Consider the following 23,347-nt stretch of genomic DNA (forward strand, 5'->3'; position numbering starts at 1 on the left):
TTGGAAACTATACTTTCAGTCATTTGAGGAAGAATTAGAAATTGTGAACATGCTAAACTAACATTTTAAAAATCTGAACTAACATTACATACTAGCTTCCAGTTACATAAATTAAGAGCAAAGAATTGGACAACATACAACCAGGAATAATGGCTAAGCCTAAATGCATGGAAAGTTTACATTTACCAAAGAAAAGTTGAATAAACTTGCAAGTCATAACATATAGTTACTTTATGAAAATTCCGTCTTATTTTAAGAGTTAATTGCCTTGGTAGCAACCCATTCATATCAGTTCCAAATTATAAATGCATCTGGAAGCGATTTGACTAAATTTAACTGTTTAAGGTACTCCATGATTCACTACAAAGATAACAATCAACTGCCACTCTTTAATATATCTTTCTATACTTTAATTTAAAATTTACGAATTTTTCTTAGGATCTACTTTTTTAGTAACAATGACTGATCTAGAACAATTTTATTCACAAACTTACATTATTTATGTACAACTCTTGTAGTCTGAACTAGATACTTCCACACAAGTCTCACAATTTATATATTTAAGTCAAATAATACTTCTAATTAATAAAAGAACAATATAATTAGTTCCCTAATTTTCAACATAGTTACTTAGTCACAAATTTTAGAAATGACCAGTATCTCTGCCTAAATGCAAAAATATACACTTGTATAATTAAACTACTGGTTCACTTTTGAAGAACTTAAAAACTAATGTCACAAAATAATGATAATGTTGTGTTGAATAAATTGAAACTTAAATGATATATTATTATTACTATATTACAAGTTACAGCTTTTCAGTTAGAAACTACTTTAAAAACATGTACAATATTTCAATCAGTACACAAGTACATATATTTTTTACTCTTAAATCTTGTTTGACAAATGTTAAGTAATAAACAATAACAATTCCAAAATGAACAAGGAATTGAAAGTCACTGTATTTTAAAAAAATGACCAAATATACATAAAATTCATGTTGTTAATCAGCTCTTCACATTTATGAATAAAAGGTAGTATACATACAAAATTCAGCTGTCTATATGTATGTGCATTTCATCTCTACCTGTATCATTCATTTTTATAGAAGTATGTATTAGCTCAACTGTACACATATTTATAGTTTAACCTCATACATTTATTTTTCTACTCTACTTCTCTGATACTAAAATTTTAAATCATTGTAATTCTACTTAGCCTATATCCCCAGGTATTTGTTTTTACAAGACAGAGCAAATCCAAGCATCAAAAATATCAAATTAAAGTATTTTGAATGCAAAAATTTTGTAGATGTTTTGCAACAGAGCTATGACTAAAATTATTAGGTAATTTCCTTTACATGTATACTACTTACCTTATTTTTAGAATGGCCTTGTGAACATAAACAAATTTTCCTTCTATAGAAATTTGCAAATCACTTGTACTCTGTAAAAATTTACACAATTTGTATAAACACTTTGTCATGAAATCATCTTTAAAAAATTTCAAGGTAAATATCATCAAATTAAAACTATGATTAAATTCTAAAGACAGTCTTAAACTACTGAGATACTTACAGGATCATCAAATGCTTGTTGAAGACTATCTCCTACTGTATTCACCATGCAAACATCTGACAAGAAAGTTAAAACATTAAATGGTACATAGGTACATGCATAATATTCTAAACAAAAATGTGATAAACTAGTAAGAGAATATATTCAAAGGTAACAATTCACGAACAGAAAATGGCAAAATGTTCAATTTTTACATTTTATTTTTAGATCATTATAAATTTTCTAGAAATCTGCCATGATAACTACATACATGTATTATATGGCATAGACAAAAAAAGTTAAATTAAAAATAATTCATTTTTGGAGGACACTATTTCCAAACACTTCACTCCACAGACATATCAATTTTAATTCAATACACTATGGGAAACAAAACATTAAAAAAGTTAATGATATGAATAGCAGATTTTTTTAGTTGTTTTAATGAGATGAAAAATAATGTTTTGACCTACACTAGCAAATAATATCCAGACAAATTTTTCAATCTAAGAGCTTCTTTAATTAATTTAATTATTTATTTATGTATTACTTATGTTATTACTTAAACAACATTAAAACAATTAATTGCTAAGGATAATAAGAAATGCCTTCTTCATATCAAAACTACAGAAAAGTGTCTTTAAATACTTAAGTGTGATCATGGAAGTAAAGCATTCAGTATTACTTATTCAAGTCTTAAATGTTATTTAAATGTTCAAATGAGTTACAAATTTATTCTAGTACATTAATAAACAATTAACACCTTTGAAATCTACAAAATACAAAGGATCATTTACAGGTTATAGAAGTTGTTTTTGAATTTCAGGCAAAGCTACTCGAGGGCTATCTGTGCTAGCTATCCCTAATTTAGCAGTGTAAGACTAGAGGGAAGGCAGCTAGTCATCACCACCCACCGCCAACTCTTCGGCTACTCTTTTACCAACGAATAGTGGGATTGACCGTCACATTATAACACCCCCACGGCTGAAAGGGTGATCATGTTTGGTGCAACCGTGATTCGAACCTGCGACCCTCAGATTACGAGTCAAATGACTTAACACACTTGACCATGCCGGGTCCAGGTTATAGAAAAGCATGTAAGTTATCGACCATTAGGATGCACTAACTTTGTTTAAATTGCTTTGAAAAGTTGACTGGTAAAGTATGTGACTGCTCTTTCCAAAAAAATACACACATGAAAAAATTAAGTAAGTACTTAAGGATTGGTCTATGTTTTAAAAAATGTAAAAAACTTTTAGTACAAGTACCATTATAGTAGTTTAACTTCAGTTTTCAAGATATTATATACATAATAAAGGATACAAATTAAAAAAGAAAAACTGCTGAAATAAAAATAAAACAACTTATGCAGATGACATCTATTAAATGCATTGTATTACTTACTCAGTGGTACTTGTTTACCTTAGCTGCTTAAAAACAAAGGCTTGAGAAATAAAATATTCTTAAACATACATCCTATTCCACATGTGCTTAAAAAAGTGGAAGTGATAAGCAAGAAAATAAATTACATCATTACAGCCATGTATTAAAAAATAATAAAAAACCTGATGTATGCTAATGATGGCAATCAAAACATATTCCAGTGCCTCACCAAATATGAATATATTGAAATTTATAATAAAACCAAGCTGACAGTAAACATTTTGACATTATTTGTTCATAATAAACAACCACCATTAATTCTCTGTGTTACTGGACTTTTTATGCTGAGCAATTCTCATTGAGACTGGACTAACAACAGGTAAATAGTGGGAAATATCCAGGTACTATTACATTGCGTAAAAAGCTGTTATTAAAACCAATTCTTATAAAACTGAATATGGACAGTCTTGTTCAACTGCCAGATACAAGGAAACCCAAATCAGGAGTTCATTTGGTTGAAGTACACAAATCAGGGGCATAGATTTTTTACACCCGATGGGGGGAATGATTTTTGCAACCACTTATGTGGACTGTTCAGTTTGCAAATTGGTAATCTCTGATTACATGAACCTGAAAGCTGTAAATATGCAATCACAGAGTAATCTTGTTGCCACAATACTTGCATGTATACTTAGGCCTACTGACTGATACTTACAAACTATTGCTTAGATCGAAAAGCTTAGAAGCACGCCTATATTAAAGATGTACATTTCGGCTACTGAAAAAGCCTACATCTAGGCCTAATTGTGTAATTCGATTGGCAAGAACACAAGAATAACAAGAACAAACACACAATTTGTAGGCCTGTGATGCAATAAAACAATTAAAAAGACAAAACTGTTGGGGAGGATGATTATATGGACCATACCCCCAACCTAAAATCAAGGAGGATACGTTTTTCCCCCCATCCCCCCAGGATCTACGCCCCTGATGCAAATATATATATTTTTATTATAATAAGTCCAACCTCCCTCCTCAAAAAAACAACAGAGACAAGTCATATAATATGATGATGAAATATTACAAGAAAAAAGCTATACAAATTTAATTCTGGAAAAAAGGTATTGTACTTTATTTTATACACACAACAAAATGTGTGAAACTGTATTAAGCAATACTAAAATATCTACATAACTAACTACATAACAAATAATATCCTTCCATATTCTTGTATAGCAAGCTTCAAATGGATATCTTTCAGACTAATCCTTGACTTACAGAGATAATGATAGATGAAACCTCATATAGCTAAATTTTAACAAACTCATCTGTATAAAAGATCTTAAAATAAGAAGAACAATTTGTTGAAGTTCCTCTTTTTCTGGGTATTACAAACATCAATACAGCAACAATTCAAGCTTAATAAAATTATATATATCATGAAATATAAAACAGCAAAGTTTTTAAACTCTTATGACATGATTTGAAAGTTAATATTTTCATTAATTGAGCACATATTTCCAATAGATATCTCCAAACATAAAATGCTATTTTCCTCTTGAAATTGCACTAATCTGCTTGAGAGACTTGCATATCACCAGCCTTGTTAAAACTGTCACCTAAAATTCACATGAATCATGTGAAATTATACTACTACATAATGACATGTCATGTAGCCGAACACTCCAGCAAAAAAGACAAACAGAATAGGTATATGACCCTTTACTGTCCAAGTATTCACACACAGGATATCAGACAGCCAATAAATGTAATAAGATTGGTACTTGTTCATACTGAATTGTGGGAGCACAACTCCTCAATCATCAGTCTCTATGAGTCAAAACCAGCTGTTGGAGAAAGGAACTTGTGATAAGTATCTGTGCACAGCTCCTCTACTGTCAGACACTATGTGGCCTTCAGCATTAAAGGAAGAAGGACACCATTTATTGGACAAAGTTAATATGGATACTTATATAACCACAAATTGACATCAAACATTATGGGCCCCATTCTTGCTGTGGGAGTAGGGTGTATGAGCAATACCTCACAGCTGAACATGAAATAATGATGCATATGTCCAAATTCCACTTGTAGATTGTGATGTATCTAAATGCAATGGGTTGATCAACAGTACATTCCAGAAAAACCTCTGCCCCCCCCTCACTACATGAGGACCTATGTTCTTGCCCTCAATATTTAAGTATTAATCAGTGAGGTTTCTCCAGCAGTTAGGAGCTGATAAATGGAAAAGGTCTCTGTTCCACTCAGGGGGAATTGTATGGAGGAAACACAGGGAATGCACATAGATCCTAATTAGGCACCACCAAAAACGTCTTTTACTTGAGACAATGTAATACGTGACCATGAAACACTATTTTTAAATGCCAGTAAGCATGAACCAAAGAAGCAGGAAGATGCACAACTCTGGTGCTGACTTCTTCCATGATAGTCATGGAGCAGGTACAGTCTGGATCACACTGGAAAAATTATATATAAAACCATAAGTAGAATACCAGTGGTCTTGCAGATAACTCCATCTCACAGTGGGCATTGAGCAGACAAAGGCAGGTAGGTCTGAACACTTTTCACTATCCTATCCCAGTGCAGAAGTTTGAGCAAGTATACCCTGTGAGGCAACACTTGTCACCTAACAGAATCCAAAAGTAGAAGAGTAATTGGGAAAGAATAAATAAATGAATACTCCCTACTATTACAGGTGCATGATAATCAAAGAATGGCCATTGATGAAAATTGTATACTACAGGACACAAGACAGCCAGATTGCAGAGACAGTTCAATGTGAAACAAAATATTATGAAGTAGTCTATGTGTCCATTTGGTTAAAAGATGAAAAATATGAAGAGAGGGCCTGAGAAGAGAATGTGTCCCAGGTACTTAAGACAGTAAGAGGAACTGCAATGGCCCACACAGGACAAGAGTAGTTGTCCAGAACAGAAAGAAAACTGAAAAAAGTCAATTGAAAAAGAAACTATAAAGACAATCCAGTAGAACAGGGTACAGTAGATAATGAAAAATAAGGAAAAAATAAAAAAGGGTAGAAAGAGGCAGAGAAAAAGGTAAACTGTGTCATTGGAAAAGGCAGAAGGGTAGATAAAATGTGACCTGAAACCCAAAATAAAAAAAAGATAAAAGCAGGTAGCACAGAAAGAGTAGTAAAGCAACAAAACAAAGAGGAACACTGAAAAAGAACAATAGAAGTTTAAAGGGTAAAAAACCAATCTGTTGGTAGAAAACAGTCCTGTCAAGAAGACAGCCTGCAATAAAATGCAGTGCCCCAAGAACATGAGAAGTTATGAACACATTCAAAAAGTACAGGTTCAGAACCACATCTGAACACCATATTTTAGATGTATATGTAAAAAAAGTGAGGAAAGGAGATTAACATTAACTTCAAAGAGTACATGTTACAGAGTAAGTAGCCCCATCAAAGTAATGACTATAGGAACATTGTATGGAACAAATGCTTATGATTAAATTCGACCTGCTAATGCTATGAGAATTCATAATGAACAACATATGATCTTTACAGATAATAGGTATATGTTAAGAAGCAATGAACAAGGATAACACATGATCCACTATGTGTAAAAGTAGTTTACTCAAGGTGTAATGGATGAAAACAGAATACTACCATCTAATGGTACAAATTACATAGTAAAAACTATGGGGTCATTCCATGTTAAATCATCCAGATTTTGGAAAATTTTCCAGGTGACCCCCTCAGAATGCCTTGAAAAAATTTGCATGTGCTCATCTACCCATAAAATGAAAAACTGCCAAAGATTAGATTAATATCTCTAATAGTTTATAATTTGCAGCCCTGTAAAATTTAATTAATGTTTTGTTATTTTTGGCAAATTCATTTTCGGGTAGCTTTGGCTGCTTAAAGGTGCAAGAGTAATGGTGGTATAAGGCTGAAATTTGCTACACTGACTGAATTAATCTCACATAATTCAAAAATGGTCTCAAACCAAGTTTATCTCTCTTAGGATTTTCATAGTGAGACTGTAAAATCACCTGAAAACCCAAAATCATAATAAATATTGGTTTATTTAATAAGCCATTGCTCTAAGGCTTAATATGATACAAAGCTGAATTTTGTTTTCAAATTTCCTATAACATATCAGTTGATAAATCAGCAATTGTTGTAATTAAAAGTCTATTAGATCTCCTGTAAAAGAATTTAGTTGCATGCAACTTTTTATGATTTAGCTAAAAATAGTCCTACTTCAGGCCACAGTTTGATCATGTCACCAGTTATTCAGCCTTTTCAGATTTTTACCATATATTCATACATCTCTGAATATGATCTACAAAAAAATCAGGATGGTGTTCAACCTACTTTTTGAGTTATAATTTTTTAAAGCATCTTCTTGACTAACATTACAGAAGTTCAATGACACAGCTCACTTAAACTGATGTTACCTTATCCAATAATATAATACTGGCCTTCACAAAGTGACCTCTCTTGGCTGTGTTCTAGTGGACTAGTATTTTGTAAAATAGGCAAATTTTGGTTATAACACATTATATATGTATATACATTATTACTGCTTACAAACGAGTTCTTAATTCCAGTTATTTTTCTTAAAACATAAAACAGTAAATAAAAGAAGCATAGAAAATTATTCTAGTTATGAACTTTTTACTTGTTTGCAGCTTGCTAAGCCTTATCAAGTTTTGCACATGGAAAACGTAAAACAAAATTTTTTTAGGCTTTATATACGCATTTTGGAATAACAAAAAATCATAAATTACTTTACGAATACCACAGAAGCTAAGTTGTATTTCGATCTAAAAATATGATTTTTTAGTTCAATAATGTCCTATCTCATTGCTTGGAGTCCACCATGAAAATAAAGTTTGCCATGTAAGTACTTTGCAAAGGCTTAGAGAATCATGTGGGGGACATTCTGAGATTGACTGATTATTTATACACCACACACAGAAATAGGTGTATATAAAAGTGTTTCCAATAAAGGAAAGAAGTGGGTGGGACCACTACACTTGATTCACTAAATCTAGTGATATCTTAGTAAATAGAAAAGTAGAAGGTTCTTATTTTATATTCTAGCTTGTTAATATCAGTAATTTCAGTTCCTAATTTGCAAGAAGCTATAGACTTTATATTTGGATATCATAAACATCTAATCTGAACCAATACTATATTCACTATATTAAGTGACACATAGAAATCAATAATAAGGATTTGTTTTTAATATTTACTTTTAAATTAATGAATTAACTGATGTATAACACTAAAATATTAATTAGAATTTACAATTTGATACCTGACTTATTGGTATATGTTCATATAATGGTAGTTCAATAAAAGTTTGAATGTAAATCTACAAACATGATGACATGGCCTTAGACCCGTGACCATAGGAAGACCTGTCAGACCTATGTGGCAAATATTTTATTGATGTGTAACTAAATAAGGTTAACTCTTTCAATACAGGGTCAATCTTTATAACTTGTTTAAAGTTTTTGTAGATTTAGTATTTATAACTTTCAATGCAGTGTGTATATCTTCACACAATTGGGCAGTATTTCATTTAATAGTCTTTAAGATAGAAAAAATCACAATTTTTAGTTAAGTATTTGTAATAAAATAAGTTAAAATTTTTCCATAAATATATTGAGTATTTGTTTTGAATGATCCTTGTGCAAAGTAATTTTCATGTTAAATTAAAAATACTTTTTCTTATCTCAAAAATCTCAAACTTCCTTTGTTATTTTCTCAAACTTAACTCAAAATAGGAATTGTAAATCTGACAAACTTTGTAACCACCAAAAAATAAGTAAAATGAATCTAAATTATCCTTTTCTTTTCTATAATGACTTCATATTTTAATATAAAACCACATTATTTTATCTTAATTATTTCTAAGTTTGTAACAGTATACATCCATTTATAATTAAATTTTATTGTTTTGCTGCCCTACAAACCACAACTAACTACTGTCTACATGCTAAGATGTAAAGCACTTGGGAAATATGCAGCTCACATTATGCCACTGAATTACATTACCCACAAGCTACTACAACTAGTACAAGCAGCTTGCATGCGTGCCTCGCAAAACATTTTTATATTATTACTGATTCTAATCTTAAGTAACTTAAAAATATCATTAAGTTGTTTTTATAATTATATATATAATGAATAAACATGCAAAACAAAAAATAAACTACTTATTAAATCTTTTTTCTCTTGCTCTCAGTTGTCAAAGAGAGTTAACCCTGATTTTTTTCTACTACTCATAGTATTATAAATAATTTTTAGTTAATTAAATAATGCTCTAAATAATATAGACTAGCATGCAAAAAATAGACATATCCCCTCCCCACCGAAAAATTTTCTGGCTTTCTAGCTCTATGAAAATAGTCGTTGTAAATTTATCCAAGCTAGCTGTTAACTTTCCCATGTGGAAGCTATTCATACTCAAAGTGAAACTAAAATTTAACTGTTCAGAATATAACATTATACAATACATCATTTGATAGATGAAAATCTCGAATTACTATTGATTATAGGTAATGTATAATCTAATGTAAAAGTAAGTTATTAACATATTATGAAAGTGAGGTTGTGACAAGTGGGTGTAGTAGAAGGAGTTTTTCTATTCAATAGCTCTGTAACCAAAGACTATAATAAATGTGGTTTAACTAAGCAATGACGATTTGATAGAGAGTAATTTATGCTTAATTTCAACTTTTTCAATGGATGGTGGATAAAACAGGAATGATGACATGCTAAGAGAAAAGTAACAAGTGTGTCATGTCAGAGAAAATTCAGGACTTTTAAAAATGTCAACTTTTAGAATTTAGAACTTAAAACTTATATACCATTAAGATATGGATTACTAGCTAAGATTTTATGCTATTCTAATTGAAATAACAAAAAAAAGTATGAAAGGATCAAAGAATAAAAAAAAGTAATTTAATCAACTTTCGAATATAAGGCACTAAAACTTTGTATCATACCAGGGTGGAGAGGGTTAAAGGCTATGTAAATTATTCTTTGCCTCAACAACGGAAACAGTACAATGAGTAATTTACATTAAGTTTTATAGTTCCTGGAGGGGTGGTAAAAATTAGAGAAGAGGGAAGACATAGATAACAAACATTACATTTCTCATACCAGAGAAGATTGAGTTTTTTTTTATATTTCCTGATAATACTAAGAACTTAATACCAAACATTGGTTCATTATATATGTTTTGACACTGAATTTATTCATAGACATTGATAATAAAATAATTTAATTAAATTTTAAATGTAACTTTGTGAAAGGTTGTAACATGTGCAATTTGACCTACCCAATATAAAAGGAGTTAATCATGTGGTATTTTGATGTGGCTTTATTTTCATGCAATTTATTACTATTGATAAAACCTGTTAGAAGTTGATTGTGGACAGCTGTGTGCAAACAGTATGCTGTTTAGTTTGCTATGGTAGAAATTTCAAAGCAAAGTACGTGTGCTTGCCTTACATATAGAGTATTGTACAGTGTATATTCATTACCCAGAGGAGTACCACAGTGGGACAACCTTCAGATTTACAATGTTTAAATAAGGGGTTCGATTACATTAAGGACTTTGCTATATATAACATGTATACTTACATATAATTGTGTATTCATAGTTCCTTACTTTATATATAACATCAACTTTCATGTATATGAATAGGATTAATAAACCAAGGAGAAATTAATTATTTCTAAACACTATCTCTATGGATTACCAGTAAAGGAGTAATGAGCTGTGACAAAACACCATATTCTATGTGGAACACAAGAAAGAACTAGAAATAAAAATTTATAGGAATGTTTACATGATAAGGAATAAGGAACTAAATCTAAACAACATTTTATATTATCTTCTAAGTGGACATCTTAATAGAATAAGAAGTAGAAATAAAGATTAATATGAATTTTTACATTGTAAGGAATAGGTAACCAAGACTAACTATTATCTTCATTGTGTACACACAAAGAAATAATAAACAAGAACTAAATATTATCATCTTGGTGGACATATTAAGAATAAAGGAACTAGAATCAAATCTTAATAGTTTTGTATATATGGTAAGTTTTAATCAATTAAGCCTAAGTATTATCTAACAAGGGTGCATATGAAGAAATACTGGACATATCAAGGAATAAAAAATTAAAATATAATATCACCAACTATGTGCTAAATACGAAAGAAATTAACTGTTAATGCTTTTTTAACATCTATTTTAATAAATAGATTTATGTAAATGTGAACAACCATCAACATCTGCATGTACATATGAATAAGAGATAAACTATGATGAAATATACTTTGCAATAAATGTTAAAGAGTAAATAACTATGATTAAAAATTAGAGTCAAGTAGTAGTAGAAGTAATGAACTAGTTCTACTACACAAAATATCTTACATGAATATGTTAAGGAGTAATAAACAATATCTGAACATTAAGTTCAATGACTTACATGTTAACAAAGAATAAACTATATCTAAACAACAACGTCTGTGTGTTACAAGATTAGGTACAAAGATAATGCATTAAATAGTGGGAGTGAATTGAACACTGAAGTGCTAAATGTGCCATTAACATGGAAAAAGAAAGGAGACTACAGGTTGGAGGCTTATATAAAAATGAGAAAGCAGAGATGTGTATTGAGGAGAGAAGTATTAGGTGGTAAATTATTCCATTTCATACTCCTCGACTTAACTTCAAAATCTGCAAAGAGGAAAGGATGGAAAAAGGTTCAGATAAACTATGTAACAGCACTGTTCTTCTTACTGTATTTTCAAACTGAATGATAGTTTCTGCAATTTCAACAAACAAGAATTTCTTAAATGTCGGTAACAATGTGTCGTACTTGTACTCACATTAACAGAAAAAGGAATTAACATTAATCTGTGAATTCTTATGGAAAGATTGAAAATGTAAAGTTACTTCAACAAGTCTCAACACAAATAAACACATCTAAACACAACTGTGCTGAGGAAAAGGATAACATTTTGCAAGTGAATGTAGAGAGCATTTGTACAAAGAGGTGTGTCCATACTCTTAATGGCAGAGGGTTCAACTGCATGATGTGTCATTATGAAGTATCACAATTTCAAATGATTTAAACAAATTTTATGTAAGAATTTTTACAAGACTGGTAGCATGCAAAACTCTCAATTTTCAAGTGGAAAATAGCTTTCTGTGTATGGAAGCAAACGATCATATTAAAAAAGCTAAAATTTAAACAGCAAATCGTAAAATTTACAAAAATTTTAAATTTTTCAAAAGTTGCTCAGTATTTTTAATCCATCAATAATATTAATCATCAACTTAATTTTTTTTTAATTAGCATAGTCAACCTAAGCCTGTTCCTAAAGTTTAACATTTTCCATATCAATTAATGGTTATACAGATCAAACCCATTGTAATTATTATTGCATTATCCCCATTGCATTGTAAATCAACAAAATAAACACACAAATTAAAAAATATATATATCCTACTTACATACATAATTCTAAAAACAACTTCTAGATATCTGTCCATTAATAAAAAACCCATGTACTTGTCATCTAACAATAACAGTTGTACCAAAGAAACATTATATAATTATCCACCTACTTTTATGGTAACTAAAGAAACATGAAATCACTCACTGAGCTCCATGGATCTACAAATACAATACCAGTATATCTGCCACTTTCCTACATCATTCATACAGCTTTAAAAACTTACAAAGAATACAACACCAACTTACCATCATGAATATGCTGATTGCCTCATTAGGCTGAAACACTATTACATCACACTTTGCTTCTAGAACTTACAAAAAAACACCTATTTTTTGAAATAGTACCAAAATATCCTCTTATCATTATATTTGCCTCTTGAAGCTATGTCTGTCTGCATGAAAAAATACACCTATTACTAAACATCATAGATATAGGAATAGCATTTATCTGCCTTTCTGCAAAAACAAGAAACATTTCCATCTCCTAACCTTTAGGTTCTACAAGTATAAATTAACTTTCATTCACCTAGTTCCATAGGACGGCTGGTGACAGCAGGAGATGCAAAACAAGCAAAGACATCATGCAAGCAGTGAAAGGAAGTTGCCTCAGGAGCAGTTACAGACTGACCCCGACACTGTCCCCACATATACACTTCACATGTCTGAGTCGAAGCTGCTGAAGTGTGGTTGTAATGAGAGGCAGCAATTTCTGCAATTCTGAAAGATATGAATTTATATTATCAAATCATTATTTAGTACTGTTAATCAAATAATGATCAAAATACTGAAAAACTGAAGTGTATTTCAATGAAAAATACTAATAAAGCATGCTTCAGTGAGCAAGTATTTCAGATTAACTGGAAATCTAATATATTTGCAGTATTTATTGATTTTCAATTCAAGAGCACACATGAATCCATAAATGTTATAGGAATACACTGAATAAGTGTGTACCATTACAATTTTCTTTTTTAAATTTTAAATTACTTAACAAACAGATAATTGAGATTTGAACTTCAACTCTAATTAATTTATCAAATCAACTATTTTGTGCAATATTTAAATAAAAGCAAAATAAAATAATAACCTGCTTCTTAAAAAGACTGCATAAAAAAAAGAAACAATTTGTATACAAATAACTAACAAGAAAGTAATATTTTTCAATAACAGCATTAATTTTTCGATAAAAATTTTTTTTATATTTTTACTACTTTGTAAATATTTAGGACTGGTAAATTTGAACAAAAAAATTATTTTCCTGTACCAAAAATATATTTCTATACGTACTCACATAAATAGCTATTCTTATTTAGTGTTGCCCTCTATATGAAAAAAAAAATTGCATACCACAAACCTTAAGCTCCCATGTACCTCACAGCCAACAGATTCAACTTCATCTCACGTGAAAAATAATCATGTGACAACTATCCATCAATAAAAATGCAACACACTCTCCCAGTCCACATAACTTTCTCTATTCAATTCTACTAAACTATCACTTCAAGCTTTGGCACAAAATTGAAGCACCAGTTTTCAATGTGGAGGAATGGTAAGGGAGCCAAGTATTTATAAGAAATATATTTTCAACATAGGAAAACTATAACTTCCAATTATTAACTCCATGCACATAAAAAGCAGAATCTCACACCGAAGAGAGGAAGCCACATATATTAGGAGTGTGTGTTTCATCCTTATTGGTGGATGGTTTTCACATGATGATTTATGTACAAGACAGTTGAACCAACTGATTGTAACTTAAGTAAGAGTTCATGAGTTATGGCATGTGAAAAAATGTTTCACATATAGAGGGCAGCACTGAACAGCAATAGCTATTTATGTGAACTATTTATTTCTTAAACAACTGCATATTGTAAAAGTAAATGTTATAAGCAGCCTCAAGCTTGTAACAGTTTCATCTGCTTTCATTTAATCTTTTATTATTCTCTAAACTGTGTCGAACTACTAAATTTGTATAACAAAATAAGCAATAATCCAGCAAGCACATAACTTATAAACAAAATACTGAATTACATAATACACAGACAAGTTCACATATTACTACAATAAGAAACTTACTTAACTTTCTTTTTATGTTTTCTTACCTAACCTAACGAGTTTCTACTTTTTAAATTTTAATTATTTTGATAACAATAAATAAAAATTATACCTAAAAAAAAACAAAAAATTCAGTACTTACATGTGGGTCTTGTCCTCTGTTGCTTGTACTCAAAGTCTTGGATAAAATTAACAATGTTTTTTGTATGGTTGTTTTAAGTACTTTGCAAAAATTAACATCTTCCTACAGTAAAAATATATTTTTTATAGATACTTACCTATGTAACATTATAGCTTTTCTTGTCTCATGCTGCCCTCTATCCGCTCAATTTTCACTCACCAATAAACCTTGATGTTCCCACCTACCCTTAGGCATTTACATGTGATACAGCTGGTAAAGTATTCAATGGGTCAAATCTAGTCCAAAACCAGGCAGCACTGAAATCCTCTTTAGGATGAGGGTCCAAACCATTATCATCTCAAGAACAGGAAGCAGAAAGGAACACTTGTCCTATTCCAACATCCCAGCTTGGTAACAGTTAGTTAAATATATATTTCTTGTGCTTTTACTTATAAAAGATTATAATGCATTGTTTCATCAGTTGTGTTCCTTTGCCCATGACCATATTTTTTACCTTAATCCCAAAAATATTTCACAATAATCCAGATGAAACAACAAAAGTTGTTTATTTAAATGTGCTAGAACACCCATTTATACATAATTAAAAAAGGAAAAGCTTAAGTGATGTAAAATATAAAATTAATTTTACCTCCCAAATTCAGTAGCAATTCTAACTGGAGTTACTTGATCAGCTTTATTCCCAGTGCCTAATTGACCACATGAATTGGCTCCCCAGGCATACAATACTCCTTCGTCCGACAGAGCCAAAGTATGTGCATAACCACAGGCTATCTGGAAATAAGTTAGAAATCACAATATAACTACTACTTGGTTAAATAGCACATTATCATTAAGCATTTTTAAATCTTCAAATGCATAATGAAAACATAATTTTGTACAAAATAAATGGTTGTAGTTGGTTTTGTTTCACTATGCTCATGTTATTTACAAATATCAAAAATACACTTGTGAGCTAAAGATGTTTCTGTAGTGCCAATGTTAATCTGCAATTAATTCTTAATTTATGCCTCACAATTTTGGAAGCAAAATTGCTTGAAAATAAATTGGACTGATAAACGTTAAAAACGGCATGTTTAGAAATGGCAATGACAAATCAGCAGACTTTCAAAGCATTTTAGAATTTCATCATATAGAAGAATGTTTTAATTCTACTTATCTTCCATATTTAACTCAAGAGAAAAAAATGTAAAGTACAACATAAATTCAATAATTTACAATTTTAAAAATTACTTCTTATTAATATTTAATAAAGTTTTTCTTCAGGTATTTTTAATGCATTCTAAGTACAACTGAAACATTTTACAAAAGATAATCTGATTATTATGATTTTCCTTCCAAAATATTTTCTTAGTTTTACTCCAGTCTAGGTTTAATCACATTATCTATATACTATTATATTAAAAAGCTAGTTTTACAGAAATTCTCTTGAATAATTTTCTGTACCAAATATTATGAAATGCGTGTAATAAAAATATTGAGCCCACATACTTCATTTATTCATTTACTTAAATATGTTTATATTAAAAAAAAATTACAAACTTTCTTATACACTAATGCATCTTAAAATTGCAGACTCCTAATAATAATAAAAAGAGAACATCATATTTTGAAATTTTAATTGTTTTATGAAATTTAGTATAGAGAAATTAGAAACGTATAAAATACAGTATTCTTTAGATTAAGTTGGATCTCCAATTTGTCAGTGGTATAGGAACCATCTTAATATTAGGATTCTACATGTATAATTTGTCTTACTTAAGGATTTTTCTCTAAAACCTACCTTCTGTATTACTACTGCTTGTAGATTTGTTACTTGGCATGGAATATACTGATTAGCATTGATCCCTAGTCCCAACTGCCCATTTCCATTGTAGCCCCAGCCATATACCTTCATGAAGGTGATTATTTAGAGCAACAGAAAAATGTTTGATATTTCAACCAAAATGGTTATAAAATACAGATGAAATCTAGCAAAAGCAAGAACTACAGTAAAAGACTGTGTTGCTTATGTTACTTCCAGAATGGAAATTGTAAGCCATAAATACCAAGGACACAAATTAAACACAAGTAGAAGATAAAAACTTTTCTATATATTTATTCCTATTTGGTTTTGTAATAGTGATTAAGGATTTTGTTTAGAGTTTACATCATGGTATTATTTCACCTGTAAAAGCTACAGAAGACTTAAAATCAATTTTAATTAATATTTTGTTTTCAAAGAGACAAACAGAACAGGTTTTTTATATTTTAATGTTCTGAAAATAAATTTGCTAACAGAAATGAACTAAGTTATCTTCCTTACATTTAACAAAAATTTAAAATTCACTACTAAATTCAACTTAATGAACACCTTCTAATTTACATTTGACAAGAATCACAGCTGATACATCAATATTTCACAGTTTTTGTTTTTCTCTCAATAAATTGTTCTGATGAAGATGAAACATGAGGAAAAACATTATACACACACACACACACACACACACAATAAATGGTTTGCTCAGGCAGATGCTAAAATGAGATTTAAACTTACATATTATATATATATACACACATATACATACATATACACATATTTGTTAAAATACTAGATATTATTGTACAAAAGTGACTAAAAACCATATTCTGCAGAGGAATTTTCACACTAAAATTATCACTAGTATTCTCTCAACATTATAATTTCTCTATAGTACTTGCCTCCTCTCACAAAAACACATTATTCAGTGCTGCCCTCTATACTTTCTTTTTAACACATGCCATAAGCCTTTTTTCTCTCCTTCATTGGAACTGACATACTCTCATTACACATGTGACTCTATCTATTCAATTCTACTGAACTATCACTTTGAGTCATGACACAAAATTGAAGCACAGTTTTTCAGTAAAGAATGTTGAAATTTACCTATTGGAAAAAAACATTCAGTATAGGAAAGTTATAACTTCTGGTATAGTACATTACCTACTTTTACATAAATAGCTAGAATCCTACATTAAATACAGTTGTGAAAGAGTTAGGACACCCTATGAAAGCCTGTGTATTTTTATAACATTTTTAGATATATAGATATTTAATCTCAATTTCAACAATACTGAGAGATTATAGAAATATAACTAAACAATTAAAACTGAAGAAAAGACTTTAAGGTCTTCTGTACATGTAATTCTACAAAAATGCATATTCTAACTGAGGAAAAAGTTATGACACCCTACCCCCTAATAGCTAGTGTTACCCCTTTTGGCTGAAATAACTGCAGTGAGACACAAATTGTAGTCATCTACCAGTCTCTGACATCAGTCTGAAGAAAATTTGCCCCACTCCTCAATGCAGAATTCTTTCAGCTGTGAGATGTTTGAGGGGTTTCTTGCATGTACAGCCCATTTCAAGTCCCCCCATAGCATCTCAATGGGATTAAGATCTGGGCTTTGGCTCGGCCATTCCAGGACTTTCCATTTCTTAGTTTTCAGCCAGTCCTTGGTGGATTTTACTGGTATGTTTTGGGTCATTGTCGTGTTGCAGGTTCCAGTTCCGCTTCAGCTTTAATTTTCGTACAAATGGTCTCACATGATCCTCAAGCATCCTCTGATACACAGTAGAATTCATGGTGGATTCTATGATTTTGAGCTGTCCAGGTGCTGCTGCAGCAAAGCAGCCCCAAACCATGACACTTCCATCTCCATGCTTCACAGTTGGTATGAGGTTCTTTTCCTGGAATACTGTATTTGGTTTACGCTAAACATATCCTCTGTTCTGGTGCACAAATAATTCAATTTTGGACTCATCTGTCCAAAGAACATTATTCCAGAAGTTCTGGTCTTTGTCTACATTCTCTCTGGCAAAATTCAGTCTGGCTTTGATGTTTCTCTTAGAGAGCAAAGGTTTCCTTCTTGCACACCTCTCATGCAAGTTATCTATATCTATATATCCAAAAATGTTACAAAAATATACAGGCTTTCATAGGGTGTCCTAACTTTTTCACATGACTGTACATGGAGAAACCAGTGTGAGAAAATGAAAGAAGTATCTTTCAAAAGTGTTTGAAGGACACTCCCTAACAGGAAATGATAATATTTTAAGATTTGATGAAGAAGACCATACCACATTTCAACCAAGTATACTGTTTGCCTATTCTAAAAAGATGTTGTACATATGAATAGAAAACAGAGGAGTACATCCAACTGGGAGAAAACTATGGCTGGAAACTGATCCAAACCATGCAATATTTATTAAATTCAATCCCAAAAATTATAAAAGTGGATAAAATTAAAACAACGAGCCCCTAGTTGTAGAAAGGCTAGGCCACAATGGACCATACACAGCAAATCAACTACACCCAAAACCCATGCTACTGGTAATTGACATCCGCAAAGGGGGTTAAAGGATGACAATAATACCAGTGACAAGTCAACTATAATCCAAAACCCAGTCATCTGTTGGGAATAGGAAAGAGGACCATACCATCTTCACCTCACATTTATGAAATTGGAGGGAATCTAAAACCCCTGTCTAATGAACTGGACACATGTGAATAAGATGAAGTGACTGTTCGATCCTGGAACCCAATATCCAGTATTGAAAAGATATCTCCATAACACAAGTCATCTCCCTCAAAAGTGAATTTAACCAGATCCAAACTAAACACATAAACATCCTTGGAATAAGAAACATTGATGGATAGTGGAAGGGAACAATCTGCAATTACTTCAACTGTGACCCACAACACTAATAACGTGTAATCAAGGGACAAATATAGACATCTATAATACATGTGTGAGGACTTGTAATTATTGATTCTACTCTACATCAAAACCTTGGCTACTGGTAGCTGAAATTCACATGTGGGTGGGATGGAGGATCCCAATAAAACTGGTGAACTGCAATTTTGACATATCACTCCCATTTGATTTTATGTTTCATTTTGCGAGTATCACATCATATACACCAGCAGAACACCATCTACCTACTCTCAGCTAAATTTTTTGTTTGCATTTCAGTAACCCATTCAGGAGGATGTCTCCATTGTCAACCACCCCATCTGCTTGGAACTAAAAAGTGATAAAGAATCCCAAACTTCACTAGAAGGAAAGGTGGATAAAACATAGTGGAGAGTCTGAAGGAAAAAATACATATCTGACAGTGCAATAGGGAACCACTAAACCCTATTTTTTGAAAGCAGACCAGACTAAATTATTCAATACAAGGCATGGCAGGGATAGACAACTATCCTCTTATGCTTTATCCTTGTAGTTCATGGGCAAGTACAGTCCCTGACAGTTAAAGGTATAAACTAATTCTATTGCAAGGATAAACTGGCAAGTGATCTTGTGGAACACTCCACATCTGCAGTGTGTTATATGTGGACATGGAATTATAATATGCACATCAACATAACTTAACAGCACAGATTTGAAGAATTAAAGAATACCTGGGCCAGGCACTAGTTTGCCTAAGAGTGGGATCCAAACAGTGAGTAATAACAAGTCCACCTGAGGGTAAAAAACAATTCCACAGTTAAACAAGGTAGACCAAGAAACTGACAGATGCAGGACAAACCTATTACAGGTGCCAATTTCCAATTTTCCTGGGGATAAACAACCTGGAATAAAAGCCTGAAGAAAGTTGAAAAGATTTAATGGCCTGTTGAGACAAAAGGTAATAAGGTCCTGAGGTACAGCAAAGAAAAAGGTAACAGAGACAAAGAATGGGGTAAAAAAATTGGAGGACACATTCCTCTGATAAATCCTTAATAACCCACTGATCTGTGGCTAAAGATTGCCAAAGGGGAACAAATTTGCACAATTAAGCTCCCACCAGACCTGAACACACTTAGTAATCCCCAGAACTAATGGCAAAGTATCCATCTTTGTCAAATAAAATGACAAGATAAGGAATCCCTGGAGAGAGGAACAGATAAAGGCTAACAAAGACTAGGATAGAAAACAGGAATAGGGCTTTGTCATGGTTTTGGATTGTGACAAACAAGCTACTAAAGAGGAAACAGTGGTGTATTGATGCACAGACTTTATACTTGATTCCAAAATTTCAGTTACATGATCAAAATCATACTGCCAAAGAAAAGGCATCACACATAAATCCCCTAGCTAAATATGCAGCAAACAAACCTGGATCAAGGCCACATTGCAACCAAAGGAAATAATGTATGTGTAAAGCAAGAAACAGAAACATGCCAACATGGAGGTATTAAGGGAAAGGCTGTTCTCTGAAAAACCCTCAGGATCTCAGGGTATCAGCTCAGAAAATAGAAAAATGGTAGATTAATATCACAGACGTGAAGTAAGGATAAGATAAAGGTAAAAAAAGAGGGCATGGATTAAAGGCACAGGAAAATCAGGGACTGTCCCTCACACAAATAAAATAGACCACACTTGCTGAGTCAAGAAATGGGCAGTCAGCTAACTGATAAGCTAAGACAAACTAATCCATAGCTCATGAAAGGCAAGACATGCTAACACCCTCAATCAATAACAAAACAAACTGCTCAGCATAAACTCTAATATCTGGAGAGGGTGGGAAAACTAAATAAGGAAAGGCAAGACTATTATGCAACATTAAAAGACAGAGATAACAGGAAATCAGGGAAATATATAAGCATCACATGCCTGAAAAATCAAATATAAAAATGCTGTATTATGCCTAGCTGATTCTGCAGGTTAGGGATTGGAGGATATGGCAAAATCTGGTGGTGGAAAAAGGCTATTAAAATGTTATTCAGCACAAAAAGGTTTTGATTATTCAGCAGGAAGTGGAACAAATTCAAGGAAGGTGGTTGACCCTTATAACACTCAATTTCTTGGTGGATGATCGTGATAAATCCAATGATGACTCACCCCACTTGCAGCCTGTGAAAGAGTGCTTGTGAGAAGTTTGATATGCAAAGTGATAACATGAACCTCAAAATTCATTTCAGAAATATGAATCACACAAAAAAGATTGAGAGACAAATGCAAATGTGAGAGAAAAGATACTAAAGACTGGGAAATTCAGTTAAAATGAAACACATCTTTAATACAACAACAAAAAATTTATGAAGAAATCCCACTTTAGAATTGAAAGTATTAAATCTTTTTAGCATGAAGCACTCAAAAACAAAAAACATCTGAACAAGAGTACTACCAAATGAGAAGTGATAGGTAGAATTGAATAGAGGGATTCACATGTGTAATAAGAGTATGTTACTTTTATTAGTATAGCGTTGTTGAATTATGATTTGCACGAGACACATATTGAAAATAGTCAATCCCAAAGGAGGAGGGAAAAAAGGTGGTATGGATAAAAAAAAATTGCATATAGAGAGCAACACTGACTGAGTATAGCTCTTTATATAAGAAAAGGTACCATATCAGTACTTAATATTCTGAATGCAAATGAAAATATGCATATCTTTAGACAGACATTACCTCTCCATTATCCAACACAGCCATTGAAGATGACTGTCCACAAGCTATGGCAATACATTGTCTGGCACCTATTTGAAAGTAAAAAAAAAAAAAAATGCAGTTATGCTGCACCTATTTTTTCATTTCAAATTATGACAAATTAGTTATTTTGTTTCCTATATTATAATTATTCATCAGTTCTTGAACTCAATTATTCAACTTTGTAGATAAAATGACTTTATAAAATTCAGCTAATGTTCTTTGATATCTAACATCTCTCTCAAATAACTTGTCAAACTGAAAGTGGAACACTTGTGATCACACAAACAAATGTACATATTATGATAGCACCATCATAAATATAATCTTAAGCTTAAAGTCTGTTATAGACTTCATACTTTGCTGTACTTTAGCCTATATTATTAACTGACTGGCTAGTCAAAATATGCTGATGGTAGGATAGACACAGTCATGACAATTACTTGCATTGGGATGATTAAAATACACCTACACCAAAAATTAATTTATAAAGTGATCAAGATGTTTCTAACAATAATGTTTCTACATATTGCATACACACTGCTGGTTGTTTTAAATTTTAAAGTTAAAACCTAAAAATCTACCATGAAAGAACAATAATGTAACAATACTGACACTCATAAAAAAAAAAATGATAATTCTACTTCGCTTGAAAAGTGAAAGTAATTTATAAACTCCACTGAATTTGTGTGTGCTGTTAATTAATTTTTCCAAAAATCTTCAGACACGGTAATATCAAGCAGATTTTCACAACAGACAATCTATAATAAATTTAGTTAGATACTGAAGAATTTAGGTAGCATAGCTCATATTAAGTAAACAGATAAGGAGTGACAACACCCTAAGAAATTGGGAAGCAAATTCTTCTGCAAATATGAGAAACCAGGAAGATCCAGCAACATAGAAGAGTGAAAGCAGCACAGACCTCTAATATTTGAACTTTTCAATCTGATTCACAACTAATTTCTTTATTTTAACTTAATATTTGAACTATATATATATTCCACATATACAATTTTTATGGATGCTGGAAATTTGTAAGCTGAGCTTGCCAGGTTTAAAATAGTTTCTCTTACAGAAAACAGAAGTAATACTAACAATAATTATGTTACTGTACTGTAAAGATGAAAAATGTGTTTCTGACAGGTAATTACTTCTGCTCACTATTCTTATTCAGTGATGACCTCTAACTGCAAAAAGTTTTTCACATACTCTGAGTCTTTCACCCCTCAATTCACA

General features: G+C 31.4%; 1 protein-coding gene across 8 annotated transcripts in view; it reads right to left on the bottom strand.

Annotated features, from left to right (window-relative positions):
- Positions 1-23,347, bottom strand: part of LOC143225520 (RCC1 and BTB domain-containing protein 1-like) — a 49,702-nt gene that overhangs the window by 9,676 nt on the left and 16,679 nt on the right. For all 8 annotated transcript variants that reach the window (XR_013013901.1, XR_013013900.1, XM_076455125.1 and 5 more), the window contains 6 exons: positions 22,091-22,158; positions 16,455-16,562; positions 15,303-15,445; positions 13,004-13,194; positions 1,578-1,633; positions 1,376-1,446 (listed from right to left, as the gene is read on the bottom strand). Coding sequence is in view for 6 of the 8 variants with exons in the window: in XM_076455125.1 (XP_076311240.1) it covers positions 1,376-1,446; positions 1,578-1,633; positions 13,004-13,194; positions 15,303-15,445; positions 16,455-16,562; positions 22,091-22,158 (637 nt within the window). In the remaining 2 variants the exon portion in view is untranslated. The remainder of the gene's footprint in view (positions 1-1,375; positions 1,447-1,577; positions 1,634-13,003; positions 13,195-15,302; positions 15,446-16,454; positions 16,563-22,090; positions 22,159-23,347) is intronic.

Source organism: Tachypleus tridentatus, chromosome 9 (genome assembly GCF_004210375.1).
Source record: "Tachypleus tridentatus isolate NWPU-2018 chromosome 9, ASM421037v1, whole genome shotgun sequence".
Lineage (NCBI taxonomy): Eukaryota > Metazoa > Arthropoda > Merostomata > Xiphosura > Limulidae > Tachypleus > Tachypleus tridentatus.